General features: G+C 37.0%; 1 protein-coding gene across 4 annotated transcripts in view; it reads left to right on the top strand.

The window, feature by feature from the left end:
- LOC121330386 (protein Dok-7-like) overlaps positions 1-16718 on the top strand; it is a 44095-nt gene extending 27377 nt beyond the window's left edge. The window contains exons 8-14 of one of the 4 annotated variants that reach the window (XM_041276879.1): positions 1675-1723; positions 4496-4584; positions 5255-5318; positions 5588-5638; positions 6940-7020; positions 10658-10810; positions 15789-16718. In XM_041276879.1, coding sequence (XP_041132813.1) covers positions 1675-1723; positions 4496-4584; positions 5255-5318; positions 5588-5638; positions 6940-7020; positions 10658-10810; positions 15789-15925 — 624 coding nt within the window. In that variant the 3' untranslated portion in view covers positions 15926-16718. Of the gene's footprint in view, positions 1-1674; positions 1724-4495; positions 4585-5254; positions 5319-5587; positions 5639-6939; positions 7021-10657; positions 10838-15788 lie in introns of all 4 variants that reach the window. The other 3 variants (XM_041276870.1, XM_041276888.1, XM_041276897.1) reach the window with 3 other exon arrangements.
- The last annotated feature ends 4912 nt before the right edge of the window (positions 16719-21630 follow it).

Genomic DNA, 21630 nt, shown 5'->3' with positions numbered 1-21630 from the left:
TATTTCAGAACAGAGACAATGCTTCTCTGTTCTAATAGGAGGAAGATTAGAAATCTGTCCCGGGCTATTGTTACATTGCAGGGAGAGCTAGTGGAAGAAAGCTTCTTCTTATACATCATATTATTAGAATGGCTTCAAAATTAGGACGTACATTTGGTTTCCTTTTTAGGAAAAAGGTGTTTTTTTTTTTCTCTGTCTAGTGGACGAAAGTTAGTGACTGCTACTATTCTTCCTACCCTAGATTATGCCAATTTGCTTCCAAGCAGTCCTTACACAAGTTGGATGCAATACCCCTGGTGCTGCAGGTTTTGTTCTAGATTGTCGCACCATTATTATATGTATATACAACTAGGATGGCTGTAACACATCGTAGGCTTTTTTATTGGTGCTGTTTTGTTTTTAAGGTTCTTAAAGGTTTGGTACCTTCTTATCTGAATGCTCTGGTGGAGAGGATTCACACTGGCTATAGTTTACGGCCTCAGGATTCTGTTAGTTTGGCAGTCCCAAGGGTTCACACATGTTTGAGAGAACTGTTTTTCTCCTAGCAGCTCCCAAATTTGTGCAATTATTTTACTTGTAGTTTGAAAATGGAATTTGACACTCCCTCCTTTTCTGGCAATAAAGATCATATTTGGGAATTGCTTAGAGCTTCTTGCTGTTGTTTTTCCTTTAGTCTACATTAGCATATGTGTCTTATTTGTGGTGCTTTTTTTGTAGGCTGCTGACTAAGTTTGAGCCACACATGTATTTATTGTGTTGCTTGTATTGTAATTGTTTTATTGTCTATCAGGACCCCCTTGTAAATGAGGCATTGGTCTCAATGGGTAAGTCTTCTGTAAAATAAAAAAATAAATAAACAAAAAAATTCACCTGCGATAGCCATACCATTGAAAATGACTAAGCTGCTTTATAATTTCTAGTAAAGTCTTTCCATTTTTCTATAGGAAATATAGATAAATGACCTGCAGGTTTGTTGAGGGCCTTCAGCCAATTAAGGACCTCCATGTTGTCATTAAAGCTTAAGTTGAGCATGGCTAGTACTCGTCTTATAATTGGTAGAGCAGCACTAGAAACAGAGAAGGCTGTGTAGGAGGACCTGGCCTTCAGTCTTTGTGCAGTCCCGTAAAAACATCATGAAAGAGATGCACATGACCTTTATATAGACCTTCAGAGCATGATCTTGTGATAATAGCCAATGTGATTGTTTTGTCTTCAGTATGCTTGTTGTTTACATTAATCAGTGTTTAGCTGGTTTTTTTTCAGGCAGGTCATTACTGTAGAATCTGTAAACGCTAACCGGCAGTCAGATTTTATAGAATGCTTTTGCATCAGTTTAGTAACTATAGTAACAAACAATATGGATACACTAAGCAACCCTTCAAATAACTTTTTGTTTTCTAGTTTAGGCAGTGCTTTTATGTTCAACACAGGAAATGTTCATATTCCAGAAATATTATTCAGTTAATTGGTTGTTTTGTGTGTGAAAGTTTCTTTTAACAAATAATGCAAAAATAATAATATATAAAAGTGTGCAATATTAAAGCAATTAAACATAGTCATACTCAACACAAAGGTAATAATGACATACACTGTACAATATAATGTTTTTTATTGCATGATACTTTGTAAGTAAACCGGAATCATACTGAATGTAATGTTTTATCTCTTATCAAGGGAACAACTCTGTCACATTCAGGAGTCTTAACCATACCAGCTGTACCGGGTAAGTGTGTGTTCACAATAACCCAATAAAACACTGGGCCAACTGTATGCTCTGGTTTACTATATATAGCCATCTATCCACTTTCCACTGAGCAGTGAATCCTGGCATTTTATATTTCTTTTTATGTTCATTATTAGTATTTAATGGTTAATGCATTGTGTGGTTTATCTACAGTATATGATCTGCAGACACAAACCACTCTATGTTTGTACACTTTATTTGATTTGGTCATTATTTTTTGCAAAAGGGGTCTGCTGAGAAACTTTTCACTGGCAGGCAACAGTAACGTCTACACATAAAACATGAATAGACAACAATCTGGATTAAACACAAGGGTATCAATAAATATACACAGAGAGTGGTCATTATTACCTATCTGCAGAAAAAAGATAAGGTCCAACTTTTGTTATTTATAAAGATTGTAGTTGGTTGCAAGAAAGCATTGTGAGCCATGGTATAACAATACCAATCTGCAGATTACCTACAGTAGCTCTTTCTTTTATTTAGCATGTTTAAAAACCCTACACAGATTCTAGCTACCTCCTTTTGATAAATGTTTCTTCCCTTGAATAATGTTACAACATAAAAGCAACTTTATTATTAGAGTTGCATAAAGATTCCAGTTTGTATATCCTAAAGCAGGATCTAAACGTGACATCTGATAAAAACTGTGGCAAGTCTTTGTACCACTCTGGAATGTGCCAGTGTCAAGGAGAATGAAAAAAGCAGTAATGACAATGTCCCACCTCAACTGAGAGCGGCTCCTGCTGGTCCTAAAGACAGTATCCTGGGCCAACAGTTTAATCATCCCATTCATACTACATCTATCAGTCTTTGAATGATTACACTATGTAACACAATTTTTGTTCCTGGGTAGTAAGTGTTATTTCCTAATTGCTTATGCCTCAAAAGTATAGAAAATGGCTATTATTCCCCACAAACTTTGCTTTTGTGACCAGGACAGTGATATTTTGAAATTTACCTATTTCCAATGAGAAAACGGGCAAATTTGTGTCTTTTCGTTCACATAAAGTCCGAAAAAAACAACATATGAATCCAAATTAACATGTATTTATACTAAAGTAATACAAAAATGACTACAAAAGATTTAGAAGCGAGTAGTGTTTCGAGATTTACGATTATACTGTAAATCACTTTCACGAATCAGCCCCCAAATGTAGTCTCCCATCATGTTCTCGTTATACTGTCCTTGGTAGCGGCGTTCAAAGTCCAGTATATCCTGGAGGAAGCGCTCACCTTGCTCCTCTGAGTACGCTCCCATGTTCTCCTTGAATTTATCAAGATGAGCATCAAGGATATGGACTTTGAGGGACATCCTACAGCCCATTGTGCCGTAGTTCTTCACCAGAGTCTCAACCAGCTCCACATAGTTTTTGGCCTTGTGATTGCCCAGGAAACCCCGAACCACTGCAACAAAGCTGTTCCAAGCTGCTTTCTCCTTACTAGTGAGCTTCTTGGGGAATTCATTGCACTCCAGGATCTTCTTTATCTGTGGTCCGACGAAGACACCGGCTTTTTCCTTTGCCTCAGACAGCTTAGGGAAGAAGTCTTGAAGGTACTTGAAGGCTGCCAACTCCTTATCTAGAGCTCTGACAAATTGTTTCATAAGGCCCAATTTGATGTGCAGTGGTGCAGCACCTTCCGGGGGTGCAGCAGTGGCTCCCACTTGACGTTGTTCCTCCCCACAGAGAACTTGGTCCGCTGTGGCCAGTCCCGCCTGTGGTAGTGCGCCTTGGTGTCCCTGCTGTCCCAAAGGCAAAGATAGCAGGGAAACTTGGTAAAACCACCTTGGAGACCCATCAGGAATGCCACCATTGCAGCCTCTTGATGCCATCTCAGAAAAATGCAGATATGTATCCACTTAGGCAGCTGGAACTAAACTGAACTGGTGGGCTTAAGGCCCCTGTATTTATACTACTATTTATATTACTGGAAAGTTCTAGAAAGTTCTAGAAGTTACTCCAAGTTTACTCAGCACTGAATCTATCTGGAATGTTCTGGAAAATAGGTTAATTTTCAAAATATCACTGTCCTGGTCACAATAGCAAAGTTTGTGGGGAATAATAGCCATTTTCTATACTTTTGAGGCATAAGCAATTAGGAAATAACACTTACTACCCAGGAACCAAAAAAAAAAAAAAAAAAATAGTTACACGGTGTTGTCTTTATACTGAGTCACACAGATTTGCAGGCCTCTTGATGTTTTTTAAACTACTAATGCCAATGAAGTACAAGAACTGTATTAATAGTAACTTCTAAATTAAATGAGATGTACTATTACAATTCGTTGGGGTATATCAATTGGTCAGATAATGTGTATAACTTGGGAATGAGGCTAACAGACATTTCACATGATACCATCCCAGCTCAAGTCCTCTTGGTTATTGGGGGCAGGAACTGGATTTCACCCATTTATTTAGTCTACTCGGCTCTTTCTCTCCTGTCACATTAAACAACATACTAGACTGTTTCATCAGATACATAAACTCTAACAGAAATTGGCTATATGTCAGAACAATAGACTTTGTATGTTAGGGTCCTGGTTTAAAAGTTTTCATTTAAAAGTGGTGGTTACAGCACCAATTTTTTGTTTGTTTATTTTGTTGACATTTATATATTTAAACACAGTCTTTGGAACTGATGACCTATTCCAGTTGGCATATACAGCTATATATTTAAAATAAGTCATTTTTGAGGGAATTTTTTGGGGGTTTTCACTACATTATTCCATACTCCTTTGTGCCACAATAGATAAGAAACCAAACAGAAAAGATGAGAAACGAAAAACAGATCTGACCTATGAGATAATGGAGGGACGGGGAGCAGAAAAGTCAGAAGAGGTAGGATTGCATTACTTCGTTTTTACTTTATCTCTATATTTAAGCAATAATGTCCAACCCAGCAGACATTTGCAAGATATTTTTTGATGTCATATGCTGGAAGGGAATGTAGGTTGTGTGAAATTAAAATCAATGTCCAAAGTGAGTTTCTAGATTCCTGTTGCTCTGGAGGTTTGCAGTCTGGTCCCGATCCTGTGTGAGATGATTTGACCTCAGTTCAGGGGTGGATATTCAGATCTGTCTTTGACTTTAAACAAAATATACCAGTCAAAATAAGATCAACAGAAGAGTCAGAACCAGCATAATCTGGTGAATGGCTACTGTGAGTCATGTTTCCTTTTGCACATTTATTTATACTGCTGGTATTACACGCATGGTTATGGGTAGTTTGACAGGTCTGCAAAATTTAGTGTCTGAGGCTCTACAGAATACTGGTTCTAAACATCTGATAACAAGAGAGTATACGTACTATACTGGATAAATAGTGTTAGTTAGATAGAGTGCAGAATATTAGAGCAGCAGAACCATTTAGAATGACTGCAAATATCACAAAAATGTAAGGTAAGGGGGGGATAAACTATTTCAATGGAATGTGTAGTTTTATGCATTTTCATTAAAAGTGTGTGTAACCCTTATCTCGTGTAAACCTTACCTCATGTGTGTGTTACAGTCAGATGAAAAAAGTGAATTAATGGCAAGCTGTGGACATCGGAAAATCTTCCATGAAACAGAAGGTACAGTAATAACAAACTGACCCTGATTTATGAACATCTTCTGTGAAGATGGAAGACCTACTCTTTTTCCCTTGTTAGTATTATATTTTCTATGACACACTAAGGAAAAAAAAATAGTATTGTACGGTTTTGCTTGTTACACAACTAGCTTTTATCTCACATTTTATATTAAGTAATTTGATTTTATATCACATACAACCGGCGGTCACGATACACCTGAATGATTTTATAGGTATCATTAATTATCTCTTTTTATTTCACTCTTTCAGAAGGTTCTGCTGGCACGTTGAGGACACACAGAGAGCACACTTCACTTGCAGGTATACATTTAATATGATGATTACATTCTAATTTATTCAGTGTAAACAACAGAAAATCATGCTGGATTGGCCATAATAGTATATAGATGGGCATGCATCTCACTGGTGTGTGTATCACACCTTGGTCCTGTTTGTTTGCCAAGGTGATCTACAGTACATGCTGTTTGGGGTTCACATTCAGGCTAAGTTGGCGTGGTCCATTCTATCCCTTAAGCCAGGCTTCTACAGAAACAAAAGGAGAGGTACTGGGGGCCAACCCAATACTGAGCTGTCCATATCAAGTTCTTCTAGTCTGACAACTGCAACCACAATTAAAGAGTGTCTTCAAACTGGGGTTTTAAAAATGTTCTGTGAAATTCATAAGTGGTATGTACATAATGTGCATTTAAAAGGCACAGACATTAGCTGCAGGTTAATATGTTGCACAGACAGCACAATCCATTATAGTTAAAAGGCCCAGTGATGAGATCAATGCATTATTTCCTGGCACGGCATATTACAAAAAATATTTTGGAAACAACTGTATGCATATCTCAGCGACATCTGATAGCAACTTTACTTGTTTCTGCTGTACGTTGCTTTCAGCTGGCTTCACGGTTCAGGGTAGCTTGTGAGACTTTGATTTTCAGGCTTGGCATTAACTAAATTAAATACCATTTGTTTAAAGGGTTTAATTGGACAGATCCACTGAGACATACAGCTGTAGCTAATGGTGTCAAAGACAGAGGGAAAACAATGATATACTTTTACATTAGTGCCCCTGCGATTTTGTTGAGTAAACGTGTAATCTTTTACCTGAAAAAAAATGTTGTGTCCCAAATAAGCAAAAAGCTTGTTATTATTCAGTACTGCATTTGTAGCACAAACCTCATCGACCTCTGTTACCGATTTTCACATTTGTAATCTGTAGCAATATCAATGATACAGACTACACTCTCTCACAATAGTACACAGCTGTATTCCGTGAGTCTCTCACATTTGCTAACTGGTATTGCCCATTAAACATTAACCATTGTGTGGTCACTTTTATTTTAACCTCCCATCATACTCCACAGTATAAACTTCTTCCATTTTACAGCCATTACTAATTTTTTGTCACATATCCATTTTACTTCCTACATACAAACCGTTCAAACGCAGATGTATTCCCCCTTACACTATATTATAACCCCAAACTAAACCTATTTTAAACATTTTTAACTACTAAGGATTTCCTTTAAGAGCTGGAGATTGTTAAAAAAAAATGCTGCTTCTAGTTGGAGAAATGCCATAGTGAGGCAATCTGTTAAAATGTATTCTAGATCCAAGGGGAACCTATGAGCTAATGGCCTCTGCGGTTGAATCTCCAAAGAGATGTGACTTTGGTCTTCTCGGAGAATATGGTTAGTAAATATTTGCTTATACCTGTTTGTAAAATTTCAAGGGATCATGAAGTGTTTCTCATTTGATTTAGGTTTTGATTGTTGTAGAATTAACTACATAAGGGTACCATACTTTATTATATCATCTATATTTTCCTAATATGTAATTCATTACCTGTATCATTATGTGTGTTCTGCACTATTCTCTATAGATGTTTCTGTTTAGATCATCATTTTTTCATGTTTACTAACTATTCATGGGAAAAAAAAACTAATTCTGAAAAGACTCCTCAGGGATGCGATTGTGGGGAAGTGAGGTGGGGGAAGCATATTTGCACTATGCACTGGGGAAGCATGTTTACACTGCACTGGGGAAGCATGTATGCACTGTGCACTGGAGAAGCATGTTCATGAGGTAGGGGAAACATGTTTGTGAAGTGGGGGAAGCAGTTTATGAGGTGGTGAAGCATGTTTACACTGCACTGGAGAAGCATGTTTGTGAAGTGGTGAAGCATGTTTACAATGCACTGGGGAAGCATGTTTGACAGTGCACTGGGGAATCATATTCGTGAGGTGGTGGAAGCATGTTTGTGAGGTGGGGGAAATATGTTTGCACTGTGCATTGATATGCCAAATGCCTTCCCCTTGTTCGTTCATTTTATTAAATACTTTGGATACACTTCTCCAGCTCACTTCCATGCAATCAGTCTTGAGGAGTTTTTTCAAAAGATGACAGGCTGCAAATGAAGGACTGCGACTTTATACACAAATGAGCTTACTTGATTTGAAAACGTCTTGAACGATACAAGCAAATTCTTATACTTGGTTTGATTGAATTAGTACACAACAAGCTTCAATATGAAAGCTGAACATTAATTTAAATAAATAACACGTTTTAATTTAAAAAAAAAAAAAGGATTGTAGCCTACTTGACGAAAGTAAAAATGGGCTTCTATTATTTTGAAATACCACTGCTTCAGATTATTACAACTGCTTAATAACATTTTATTTAAGGTTTGTGTTGAACCCACCCCCATCCCATCCCACACTAGTATGTACAATACTCAAATAAACTTATGATTTTAAATGTGCGGTTTTCAAGAATGGTATTACTGTCATTGCTTGTGCCCTGGCACCTTTCTTTACAAATTAAGCACTGCTTAATTCGACTGGTCTAGCGTTCTTAATTTCTAGCTTTGTTGGCCTCCGTGCTGGTCCCAGTCGCTATGTAAATAGCGCTGACATAGTCCGCAATGTTAGGCCTTAGTGAGTATTTTTGTTGATAATTAAGAGATACAGAAAAGGAGCGAAGGCAAAGACATCGCAGTTCACCACCCACGCATTACTAATGTTGACCTGGAGAAGCTGCGAAACTCCAAAGCTCTTTCCAGCAGCACACCCTCTGGTCCGGAGCATATAAAGTCTGTTTCAACCTGAGAGCTTTGTTGTCACTAGATGAAAACCGACTATAATTAGTATCCTTAAACTACAATAAAGAAACAAAAAACCACAAAGTTTTTAATAAAATAAAGAAAGAAAGCCACCATGGATGTTTGAATGCCATGTCCCGTGCCTTGTTTTGAATTTTAATACTAAAATCGCTAAAATACCCCGATACTGGCAGTTTTTTTCTTTCACCCAAATCCCCTATGCCACTTATATGATGAAGCTATCTGGTATACTCTAAAAACAATATGTAAATCACCTCAATTACCGATAGATAAATAGAACCTTGTTTGAGGGATTCTTTTTTCTCCAAAGTGGAAGGATATATAATAGAATTTTTGTGTTTTGGTTTTTAAAAAAATACATAAAATGGTGTCCATATTGTAAGTGGGATAACACCTTCAAGGGCTTGCGCGCTATGTTGCAGTAACATATGGCTTTGTTGGTTGAAGGCACTCGGCTTCGCTTTGTGGTTCATGCCTCCAACCCAACTACTGTATGTTAATGTAACACAACAGACACCCTGTCGTGTGTTATCCCTTAACACACGCTATGCAAAACACGCACCATGTGTGTAGTGTGCATGAATGAGTGGCCTTGGGCTACATATCTTGTATTACTCAGAACCTATTACCCAAATACTATGTATGTTACAAGCCTATATAAAATGTAAATGACATACATCATCTCTAAGATTGCCATTTAAATAATCAAACAAAAAACCATACGCTTTTTGTGTATTTTGAAATACCTTATGACTAAAGCTAAGGTTTACAATTTTAGAAAAGCAAACTATGAAAGTATGAAACAGAGACTAACAGAAGTAGATTGGAGTAAAATAGAGAAAACATTCACAGAAAAATGTAGTACTAGAGGCGCAAAACAATTACATCCCTAAAGTAGACAAATCTAAATGTAAAACTAAATTGCTAAAATGGTTTAATAGATCAATTAAAAAAAATATTCAGCGAAAAAAGGCACTTTACAGAGTGTTAAAAAGGGACCAAAAAGAAAGTACACAGAAAGAGTACACGGAACTGCAAACACAAGTCAAAAAAGAAGTTAGAAAGGCCAAGAGAGAAATAGAAATGAACATTGCTAAGGGAGCTAAAACCAATTCCAAAATGTTTTTCCAATATTACAACAGCAAGAGAACATTCAAAGAGGAGGTTAAATGTCTAAGAGATACAAATAGCAAAATCATAGATGAAGAAAAAAAAAATAGCAAATATATTAAATGATTACTTTTCACAAGTTTTTACAAAGGAGGATACAGACAGCATGCCCCAAATGTCGTCCAGTTCCTATCCAGTTTTTAAATAACTTTAGCATAACCGAGGCAGAAGTATTAAAGGGACTAAGAGCTCTTAAAATAAACAAATCCCCTGGGCCGGATGAGATCCTCCCAGTAGTACTCAAAGAAATGAAAGAAGTAATTTACAAACTGCTAACCAAGATCATGCAACAGTCTCTTGACACAGGGGTGGTACCGACAGACTGGAAAATTGCAAACGTAATACCGATCCACAAAAAGGGAAACAAAACTGAATTGTATAATGCATTAGTAAGACCTCATTTTGAATATTGTGTTTAGTTCTGGTAACCTCGCTATAAAAAAGATATTGCTGCTCTAGAAAGAGTGCAAAGAAGAGCAACAAGAATTATTCCAGGTTTAAAAGGCATGTCCTGTGCAGACAGGCTAAAATAATTGAATCTGTTCAGTCTTGAACAAAAAAGACTATGCGGCAACCTAATTCAAGCATTCAAAATTCTAAAACATATTAACAATGTTGACCCAAGGGACTTTTTCAGCCTGATAAAAGAAACAAGGACCAGGGGTCACAAATGGCGATTAGACAAAGGGGCATTCAGAACAGAAAATAGGAGGCACTTTTTTACACAGAGAATTGTGAAGGTCTGGAATCAACTCCCCAGTAATGTTGTTGAAGCTGACACCCTGGGATCCTTCAAGAAGCTGCTTGATGAGATTCTGGGATCAATAAGCTACTAACAACCAAATGAGCAAGATGGGCCGAATGGCCTCCTCTCATTTGTAAACTTTGTTCTTATATATTTACTCCTTCAATAAAATGCAAATGTTGGTCTGTCTTGTTGAAATATGCTGTGGTTGTTTCTTTCACCTTTTCCCTTTTATATTATGTGCCAAAAAAAGGAATTTTGGGTATTTATTGTGTTATTTATGCATTGCTAGGGGGCGTGTTTGCGTACCCAGTGGATCTGCCTGTGCCGGACAGGCCACGCGGTGATGGAGTTACTTATGTTAATATTCCTGTCAGCCCAGCATCAAGGAAACAGCTTCATTACATGGAATTAGAGCGGCAGGAACCTGGCTCTGGAGCTAGAGGTAACACAATACATCTCCATAAACATAGTAAGAAGAATTCCTTGAAATCATAACTGTTGCATCAACTGTTGCACAACTGTCTGTGTGTGTGTATGTTTGCAGTGCATGTTTATACAGGATACAACCTGTGTTCACCACTGTTTTCCAATGAGATTTTTATTAGGGATTGTGAAAGTACAAATAGCCATAGTCTCATGATCGTGGGTTATGAGTACAGTAAGTGATATTGTTTTAATTGCAATGAACTTGCAGAGTTGTTACGGAGCTGCGTACCTGCTAGTACGATCCTATCTCAGGATCATCCCCAACTGCGTACCAACTTAATACCAATTGCAACGAAAAAAGAAACAGAACTAAGTTGGGGACTAGCTGATTCCCAGCTTTAGTACGGGTCTAAGGATTATGGTTGGTTGTTATGCTACCAAACAGGAACTGGAGAGGGCGCAGGGCTCAAAATCTGAGCGATTGGTTTCACTAAGCTAATTATATTTTAAGACTTGTTTTTTTAACCTATTCAGTTGTTATTATTGCTCAATTATTTTCATTTAAGTTTTTAGCTTATGAAAAGTGTGTGCGAAAGTATATTCATGTAAATAAGTAGGACCCTAATAGCCTAAATATGGCTGAATTAATAGTTTATTTCTCTTTTTTCCCTTGCATTGAATTCACATGCGTCACCATTTCCCTAAAATACTACCAAAATGAACCAAGCTGTGTTCATTTTTGTAGTTTTTTGTTGCATTAATAATGATTTAATTGACACACAAAAGAAAGATATATTTATATCATTCAAATATTATAGGAAATAGGTGTTAATCAAATCAGCACAGCTGATAATTAGAACACATTAGAAGTATAGCCTCGAAAAGCTTAATTTCTAAGTATATCCATACGAATGCAATCATGGCCAGTCATGTAAAAAACTACACAAACAAACAAAAACTTATTTCATAGCGTGCATGCAGGATTCTGTGGAGACTGTGGAGGATGGCCGAAAGGATTCCGCACAAGTGCATCAGGTTCACTTGTAAAGATTTCATGCTGCTTTCCCAGAGAGGCGGCTGAGTACATTAAAAAATATCAAAAATCTGTGGAAAAGGCTTAAAGTTGAGACGCACAATGCCATCTTAAAACAAAGCAGGACATTTTCATTTTCGTCCGTAAAAAAAAAGAAATATATATATATATATATATATATATATATTATATATATATATATATAATATATATATCTATATATAGAGGCCGAGGATATTTTCAAGTTATATTATCGCTAGCGATATAATAATATATATATATATATATATATATATATATATATATATATATATATATATATATATATATATATATATAAATATATGTAAATATGATTTTCATACATGAAATGTAGGTAAACTATAGCTGGGTTTGTGGCTATGACTAGTTCAGTTGAAAAGTTTTGGGATTTTTCATGTTTATTCCAGTTAGTATGGTATTATAAATCGTTAGTCTATAGAAAAGGTGTTAGAATAACTTATTACTGTACTTAATTTTCCTATAGGGTGGCAGCAGTTATTTTGGGTTTCTTGCAATTGAGATCATTTTTAGTATGGAGCTGGGGACTATCTTGAGCTACCAAGTTTCTATTAACTTGTGTGCTATGTTAGTATGTAGCTTCATATGAACCATGGGGTTAGTACGCTGCTTTCAATTCGTTGCAATTGACCCATTGTGTTTAAAGTGAAGAGTATAAATATGAGTATTGGCATACACATATAGTAACCCCCCCCCCCCCCAAACACACACACACAGACCGTGAAAAAGCATTTGCCCCGTCTGATTTTCTGCATTTTTGCATATTTTTGACACTGAATGTTATCAGATCTTCAACCAAAATCTAATATTAGATAAAAGGGACCTTGGGTGAGCAAATAACACAAAATTGTGATACTTATTTCATTTATTTATTACATAAAGTTAACCCAGTGTCCCCTTAGACTCAATAACTGGTTCTGCCACCTTTAGCAGCAATAACTGCAACCAAATGCTTCAGTCTCTCACAGCGCCGTGGAGAAATTCTGGCCCACTCTTTCATGTAGAACTGCTTCAACTCAGTGACATTTGTGGGTTTTCGAACATAAACTGCTTGTTTCAGGTCCTGCCACAACATCTCAATGGGGTTTAGGTCTGGACTTTGACTAGGCCATTCCAAAACTTTAAACTTCTTATTCTTCAACCATTCTGATGTAGACTTGTTTGTGTGTTTCGGATCATTGTCTTTCTGCATGACCCAGCTGCGCTTCAGCTTCAGCTCACGGACAGATGGCCTGACATGTATCTGTAGAATTTTCTGACACAGAGCAGAATTCATGGTTCCTTCAATGATGGCAAGTCGTCCAGATCCTGATGCAGCAAAGCATCCCCAAATCATGGCACTACCACCATCAAGCTTGACATTTGGTATGAGGTTCTTACTGTGGAATGCAGTTTGGTTTTCGCCAGAGATAACGGGGCTAATTTAGGCTTTACTCTTCTTCATGCTTTGTCCTCAATACTGTAATTGTCTGTCATGCAACCCCTTTCCACAACTTTTTTCTGGCTAGATATTTAGTCTTCATTCTCCAATAAATTTCAGTAGCAGAGCCACCTTCTGCAACAAGAAACTTGATGACAGATCATAGTTCCAGAAAATATGCACTCACTTATCATGCCTGCAAATTCAGCACTACTTCATCTTTCAAGTATTGCAAATCACAGCCAACTTGTGCTGTAAGCTGAATGTGTCCCTGCTCGATCATAAACATCAGATTAACTTTTCTGTGTTGCCCTTTTCATTGAAATACCCATTTTCCTTTCTAAAGATTCTTGGGACAGAAAAAAGGTAATTCTAAAAACAGCTGTGTGTGGTGTTTAAAAGACCATTGAATCCCAATGAACCATTCAGATGAAGAATCTCTGCATATAGTTACTGTTCTGGTATTGAGCTATATAGTTTCCATTTAAGAGTTTTAGTGTGAATAATTAACAAAGTGACAAATTACAACTTAAAGTGGTTCCTGTTATTCACTGTCTTTACAATACACGATGGAACAATGATGATGTTGAAAATTAGTGTTTAAGTGACTTTAATTGAGTAACCAATGTGTTGTCAGAGCAAGTTTATTGTTTTGTTATGTCTGAAACAGGACTTCATTTTAAGTCCCTTTTTGGTTGCCTATAGTTAGTAACAACTCTGAAACCCTGGCAAATGATAAGAAGAGTGTGGCTGAAATAAAAAATGCACTTTACTACACTGAACAAAAATATAAACGCAACATGTAAAGTGTTGGTCCCATGTTTCATGAGCTGAAATAAAAGATCCCAGAAATTTTCCATACGCACAAAAAGCTTATTTCTCTCAAATTTTGTGCACAAATTTATTTACATCCCTGTTAGTGAGCATTTCTCCTTTGCCAAGATAATCCATCCACCTGACAGCTGTGGCATATCAAGAAGCTGATTAAACAGCATGATCATTACACAGGTGCACCTTGTGCTGGGGACACTAAAAGGCCACACTAAAAATGTGCAGTTTTGTCACACAATGCGACAGGTGTCTCAAGTTTTGAGGGAGCGTGCAATTGGCATGCTGACTGCAGGAATGTTCACCAGAGCTGTTGCCAGAAAATTGAATGTTCATTTCTCTACCATAAGCGGTCTCCAACATTGTTTCAGAGAATTTGGCAGTACGTCCAACCGGCCTCAGAACCGCAGACCACGTGTAACCACGCCAACCCAGGACCTCCACATCCGGCGGCTTCACCTGCGGGATCGTCTGAGACCAGAAACCCGGACAGCTGTGGGTTTGCACAACCAAAGAATTTCTGCACAAACTGTCAGAAACTGTCTCAGGGAAGCTCACCTGCGTGCTCGTCGTCCTCACCAGGGTCTTGACCCGACTGCAGTTCGCGTCGTAACTGACTTCAGTGGGCAAATGCTCATCTTCGACGGCCACTGGCACGCTGGAGAAGTGTGCTCTTCAAGGATGAATCCAGGTTTCAACTGTACCGGGCAGGTGGCAGACAGCGTGTATGGCATGATGTGGGCGAGCGGTTTGCTGATGTCAACGTTATGAACAAAGTGCCCCATGGTGGCAGTGTGGTTATGGTATGGGCAGGCATAAGCTACGGACAACGAACACAATTGCATTTTATCGATGGCAATTTGAATGCACAGAGATACCGTGACGTGATCCTGAGGCCCATTGTCGTGCCATTCATCCGCCGCCATCACCTCATGTTTCAGCATGATAATGCACGGCCCCATGTGGCAAGGATCTGTACACAATTCCTGGAAGCTGAAAATGTCCCAGTTCTTCCATGGCCTGCATACTCACTAGACATGTCACCCATGTTTGGAATGCTCTGGATCGACATGCACGACAGCATGTTCCAGTTCCCTGCAATATCCAGCAACTTCGCACAGCCATTGAAGAGGAGAGGGACAACATTCCACAGGCCACAATCAACAGCCTGATCAATTTGCAAAGGAGATGTGTCATGCTGCATGAGCATAAGCTATCTGTGACCAACAGATGTGTATGTGTATTCCCAGTCATGACTTCCTTATATGAACTGTAACTCAGTAAAATCTTTGAAATTGTTGCATGTTGCATTTATATTTTTGTTCAGTGTAAAATGCACTTTGTGGTACATAAATATATTACTTCACCCTCGCAAAAGCAAAAAAAAATATTGTGGGGGAAAAAAAGAATGTTTCACTTTTAAACAATGGGACTTGAAGCTGCGGTCATGAGAAATCAGTTTTAAAGCATTTAAAGACTTCCCTGTAATCTCCAGTAATACAAACCTGACTCATGTTGGCATAAGTACTTGTTATCAACTGTGTATCAAAGGGTATTGGACCATGTTAATCAGAGGCCATTCAAAGTGATTTTGAGGAAAGTGAAATCCACATTGAACAAAGAGCCAAACGTATGGATTGCTTTGTTTTACAGGAGGAGGCTCCACTAAATACGCTCAGATTGATATCACTGCGACAGAGACAGCTCACAAAGTTGGAACCCAGCATGCCCAGGGCAGAGAGGAAAGACTGCAGGAACTGGAGCAGAAAAAGAGAGGGGCCCTGCAGTGATCCATTAGTGAAACTTGAATCACAACGTCAGGACAATCTAGAGAATAAAAGGACTGTAGACGTGCACCAGGTCCACGGCTGTTCCATTCCAGCAATGTGATTATTGAACCCACTGAAGTATTGCAGCATAGCACTGCCAAAGAGTTTTGCAATAAAATGTGGTGTTGGGTATAAAAGGTTTTTCTTTATTTTATTTTTTTGGATGCTGAAATCAGTTATAAAAACAATACAGTACCAACAAATGTACTGTAACAGTGTGTTTATACATAAATTCAGTAGCCTTTGAGCTTGAAAAAAACAAAAGCATGTTAGTATTGTACGGTTACAATGCTTGACATATTATCATCAGTCTTACTTACATAGGACAGAAACAGCATGAAAGGACAGAAATATGACATAGTTTTAACCCTTCTCTATTAAATAGGCAAGGCAGGCAACAAAGTTGCCTCTTGTCTTCGAAACACTCCACAGACCATGTTGATTGTACAAGGAATTCGACCTCTTTCCCTTCCACATTTTACATTTTTCTGCTTCTTGTAAGATTGTAAGACAATTAAAATGGCACAATTTAAAAAAAAAAAAAACGGCATGTGCCTTCAGATAATATGCAAATTAGTAATTATACCACCACTCAAATGCTGTTTTACTAAACAGGTGTCAAACGTTTGTCAAATGTTGATATGGAGAATAATGTTGTATTGAAAAGGGTCAAATGTTTCATCCCTCCATTTATTAAAAACATGTTTGATAATTATTTTGGTTACAAGTAGGAGATATCATAATATATATATATATATATATATATATATATATATATATATATATATATATATATATTATAAATACTTTGCAACTGATGCATAGTTCACACACCCTAGTAATCTTGTAAAGCGTTTTGTGATGGTGGTCCACTATGAAAGGCACTATATATATATATATATATATATATATATATATATATATATATATATATATATATATATATATATTTTTTTTTTAAAGCCATTTGTAGCATTCACATGAATATCATTGTTTTGTTTGTCTATAAAATATTTTTCCACATAAGCATTGTGTTTAAAAATAATGTCTTAACGTGTTTTGTTATTTGTTGGCTTAGATGAAAATGTGTTCAGGAATGTTTCACTTAGGAAATGTGCTGCTTAAAAAATATTTGTTAGCTAGATGCATTGCTACTACTTGATACATGAGAATGTATTTTTTGTGGCCTGTTGTAATGTATTTATATTTTAGTTCTAATGTAGTCTTCTCAGATACTCAATAAAAGTACCATAGACAATAGGACTGGATATACAAAATGGCCTTAAGACTGTCCTAACTCAAGTACTCAACTTCTAAAAGCCTGTAAATAAATTATCAGTTTTAGACAACCAGCAATGCTTAAAATGCTAAAGACCCCATTATAGATATTGTACAGAATAAATGTAAATTAAATAACACTAGCACAGCCTGTCAGAGTATTTTGTATTTGTCAATGTGGTCTTCCTTCCTTCTAATCCTAAAATACTGTGTGCTACAGCAAATTTTTATACATAAAGCAAGCAAAAATGGAGTGCTTCTGGCCATATTGCCAGTAGCCGCAGGGTGTGGTCAGAAGTGGGAGGATGAGGTAATAATAATAATAATAATAATAATAATAATAATAATAATGATACAAAGTGCAATATGAACAGGTTTGTTTTTCATGTGCATGCAAGTTATTATAATTCTTATCCAATTCATTCAACACTTTTTTTTTTTTTTTTTAAACAATCAAATTCTAGAACATGTGCAAAATATTGATCTGTAATTTAAATACTTCTCCATTGATTTTAATGTCAGCTGTAAATACTGCTGCCATTTAAACCATTAAAATAGGGCCCAACCTGGCATTATACACTATAGATACTTTTATAGACCAAAACACCAGACACAGTAATCCTGGTACACAAATGTAATCAGTGATTTAAGTGAAATTATCTTGGACATAGTAAACTGTTCATTGTCAACAGAAGTTACTTCTGCCTTAAATTGCTGTGGTTAAACCTCTGCTTAAGAATCCAAGCCTAGACCCCACTGATTTAAAACAACTACAGACTGATTTCAAATCTGCCATTTCTAGCTGAGGTTCTAGAAAAAAAAAAAGAAAGTAGTAGCAAACCAGCTGGATTCATTCTTGAGGGTAACAGAGTGCTAGCAAAGTTTGTTGGGTTTCCGTTCTGCGCGCAGTACAGAGACTGCGCTCAATGATCTATTATGCTCAATGATCTATTGTTAAGTACATTCTAGTCTCTGTTCTTGTTCTTTCAGATTTAAGTGCTGCATTTGATACAGTGGACCATACCGCTTTAACTGATTGTCTCAGAAGGTGGGTTGTATTGTCCGAAATTGTCTTAAAATGGTTCAAATGAAAATCCATAAACATGGTGTTAACTTTCACTGCTATGCTGATGACACACAGCTCTACAGCTCTAAAACCTGACAATACCCTAGCTGTAGCAGCTTTAGCTGAATGCTTTACTGATGTAAAGATGTGGATGTTCCACATTCTTTTACAGTTAAACTCTGATAAGACAGAGGTTCTGTTATTAAATTCTTAGCAGCAACTAGAAGCAACAAAATCTCTAAAAAGAGTCGGCAATTTGACCACAAACATAAAAACAGAAGTGAAAAATCTAGGGGTCTTATTTGAATCAGATTTATCTTTTGAGTCACATATTTGCAATGTCACCAGTGTCTTTTTACCATTTGTGAAACATTGCTAAAATTGGGCAATTTCTTTGTCTGATGCTGGGAAACCAATTAATGCTTTTGTGTCTTCCTGATTTGATTATTGCCATGCTCTATTCTCTGGGCTTCCGGGTCACGCCCTAAATCGCCTGCAGCTGATACAGAATGCAGCAGCTAGGCTTCTCTGCAGCTGATACAGAATGCAAATGCTGGGCTTCTCAGCAGAACGATAAAAAAAAGAGATCATAACACATCTGGTATACTTTCTGTACGAAAGCTGCTATATAAATAAAGTACTGATTGATTTAATTCAGCTACCATTCAGATTAACCGAAAAGCTAAATTAGTTTTTTTCTTGCACTAAACAATGCCACTCAAATAAAGGAGCTCATTAGCATCAGAACTGCTTCTCAACAGTCTGTATTTAAAGCAGCTCAGATCCAATCCTTTTAATATCTGCTACTGAATGTTGGAAGAGGGAACATTAAAATGAAAATACATCACTGTGTATGTGTGTGTAATTTTTTTTATACACACACACACACACACACACACACACACACACATATATATATATATATATATATATATATATATATATATATATATATATATCGATGTATATGTATATATTATATATCTATATATATAAATTAATATAATATTATATTTTGTTTTTTTTTGTAACTAGAAATTGACCGTTACATAAAAAACTGGCAATGTACCAGTAATCAATAATAACCTAACAAATTGGCCTTTAAAAATCATAACCAACAGGACCAATTAAATCTGTTTTACATTGACTTCACATGTCAGAAAACATTTTGTGGTACACATGACTGGATGGTCCTTTCATTTGCATTTTCAGCTCTACGAGGTATTCAAAAAGTTCAAAGCTAAACTGACGTGATCACTTTTCAAAGCTCATTGTGATGAAGTGCTTTCCTTGCAAGCCTACTTGTCAGGTCCTGCATGTGCTTCTTCATCTGTAATATACACAACAGGTTATTCAGGTTTCAGTCAGCAAAATTGGGAAAAAAGAAAAGACTGAAGTGGCTTAATACCTTATAGACTATGGATTGACAGGTTGCGAGTTTGACATCCCAGGTTACAAGAAGGAAACTGACCATAATGCATAATAAGATTTGACTGAGCAGAGTGCCTGTCTAGTGGACATCTCAATTTCCCCTCGGTGACAGAACTCATCAGCAATATAAGCTCATAGAAACTGAACAGGCAAAAAGCTTTTGCAAGAAGCACATATCTTGTTTTATTTTACATTCCCAAGTATGTCTGCAGGAAAATGCTAATGATAGAGAATTTTGTCTTAAAAAAAAAAACAGTGTCAGCGACACTAAACAATATTTCTTCCTCCGGATAACTATATACAGTGCTCCCTCGCTATAAGGCTCTCAGTTATAACGCACCTCGGATATAATGCTTCTACAGCATGTCCCCTAATTCCCTGTAGTAGTGACTCATGCACTATATCTACAGTAAATACAGAACTGGTGTTCAAACTGTAAACAACTTCTCAGGTTAACTTCCGTTTCTGTCTCTCCCTTTTGATACAGTATCTGAACTGAAGAAAAGCTGCGCTGGCACTTTATAACACAGACATCTTATTCAGCCATCCTTTTTTAACTAAATAAATATTAGGCCTATTATGTGTTATTTTTCCTAATGCATTTACTTTTTTGCTGCGAGAGGAGCTGTGGCTTTCTCTAGGAGATGAAATGCTTCAGCTTCACTTTAACCCCGGTCCAGCAGCCGAACCTGGGGTGAGCCCATTTCCTTCACCTGACCCACTCTCCTTCTCGCACTTGATTTGCTTGTCTTTAGCCAGGCTATTTAAAGTATAAAAACTGGTAATTAAAATGATCCACGAGTGGGAATGTTACTTTTTTAAAAAATATAAAGATATAGCGTTGATTATATGGTGCTTTAATGCACAGAAAGTTACATTTTTGCTTCACTATGTGCATTAGAGAGGAATTTATTTTATTTTATATTTTAGTCAGATGTGTGTTGTGTTCCGTAGCGCCCCCACACCCCCCCTCCCTCTCCCATTTATAATGCTCTTCGGGACCACTGTACCAAGGAAGGCATGGTACAGCATCTATGCACTGTATATAGTTTGGTATCTTAAATACAGCATATTTATAAATAGATGTTAAATATGTGTCATCTGGTTAAAATATGATTGAGGTTACTTTAATATTATACAGTTAATTTTAAAATAGAGACATACTGATATTAAAAACATTGTAAATAACTTCTATACAATATACAGTGGATAGAGAAAGTATACACCCCCTTGAACTTTTTTCACATTTTGCTGTGTCAGTGCCTCAGAGTTTCATGCATTTAAATGAGGGTTTTTTTCCTACTTATCTACATACAATACTCTACTTAAGGGGAAAAAAGTTTTTATTGAGAAAAAAATATACATATTATAAATACGAAACTGAAAGATCATAATTGGATAGGTCTCCATCCCCCTGAGTTAATATTTGGTGGAAGCACCTTTGGCAGCAATTATAGTTGTGAGTGTTAGGACAGGTCTCTACCATCTTTGCACACCTAGATTTGGAAATATTTGACCATTCTTCTTTAAAAACTGTTTAAGCTCTGACAAGTTCCTTGGGGAGCATTGATTTACAGCAATCTTCAAGTCGTGCCACAAATTTTCAGTTGGATTTAGGTCGGGGCTCTGACTGGACCACTCAAGGACATTTACCTTTGTCTCTTAGCTACTCCAGTGTAGCTTTGGCTGTGTGCTGTGGGTCGTTGTCATGCTGAAAGGTGAACTTCCGTCCCAGTTTCAGCTTTCTTGCAGAGGGCAGCAGGTTTTCCTCAAGGACATCTCTGTACTTTGCTCTATTCATTTTCCCTTCTGTCCTGACAAGTGCCCCAGTCCCTGCTGATGAGAAACATCCCCATAACATGATGCTGCCACCACCATGCTTCACAGTACG

The sequence above is a fragment of the Polyodon spathula genome, chromosome 2 (assembly GCF_017654505.1).
Source record: "Polyodon spathula isolate WHYD16114869_AA chromosome 2, ASM1765450v1, whole genome shotgun sequence".
NCBI lineage: Eukaryota > Metazoa > Chordata > Actinopteri > Acipenseriformes > Polyodontidae > Polyodon > Polyodon spathula.
Note: the sequence above shows the minus strand (reverse complement) of the source record. Positions and strands in the feature narration are given on the sequence as shown.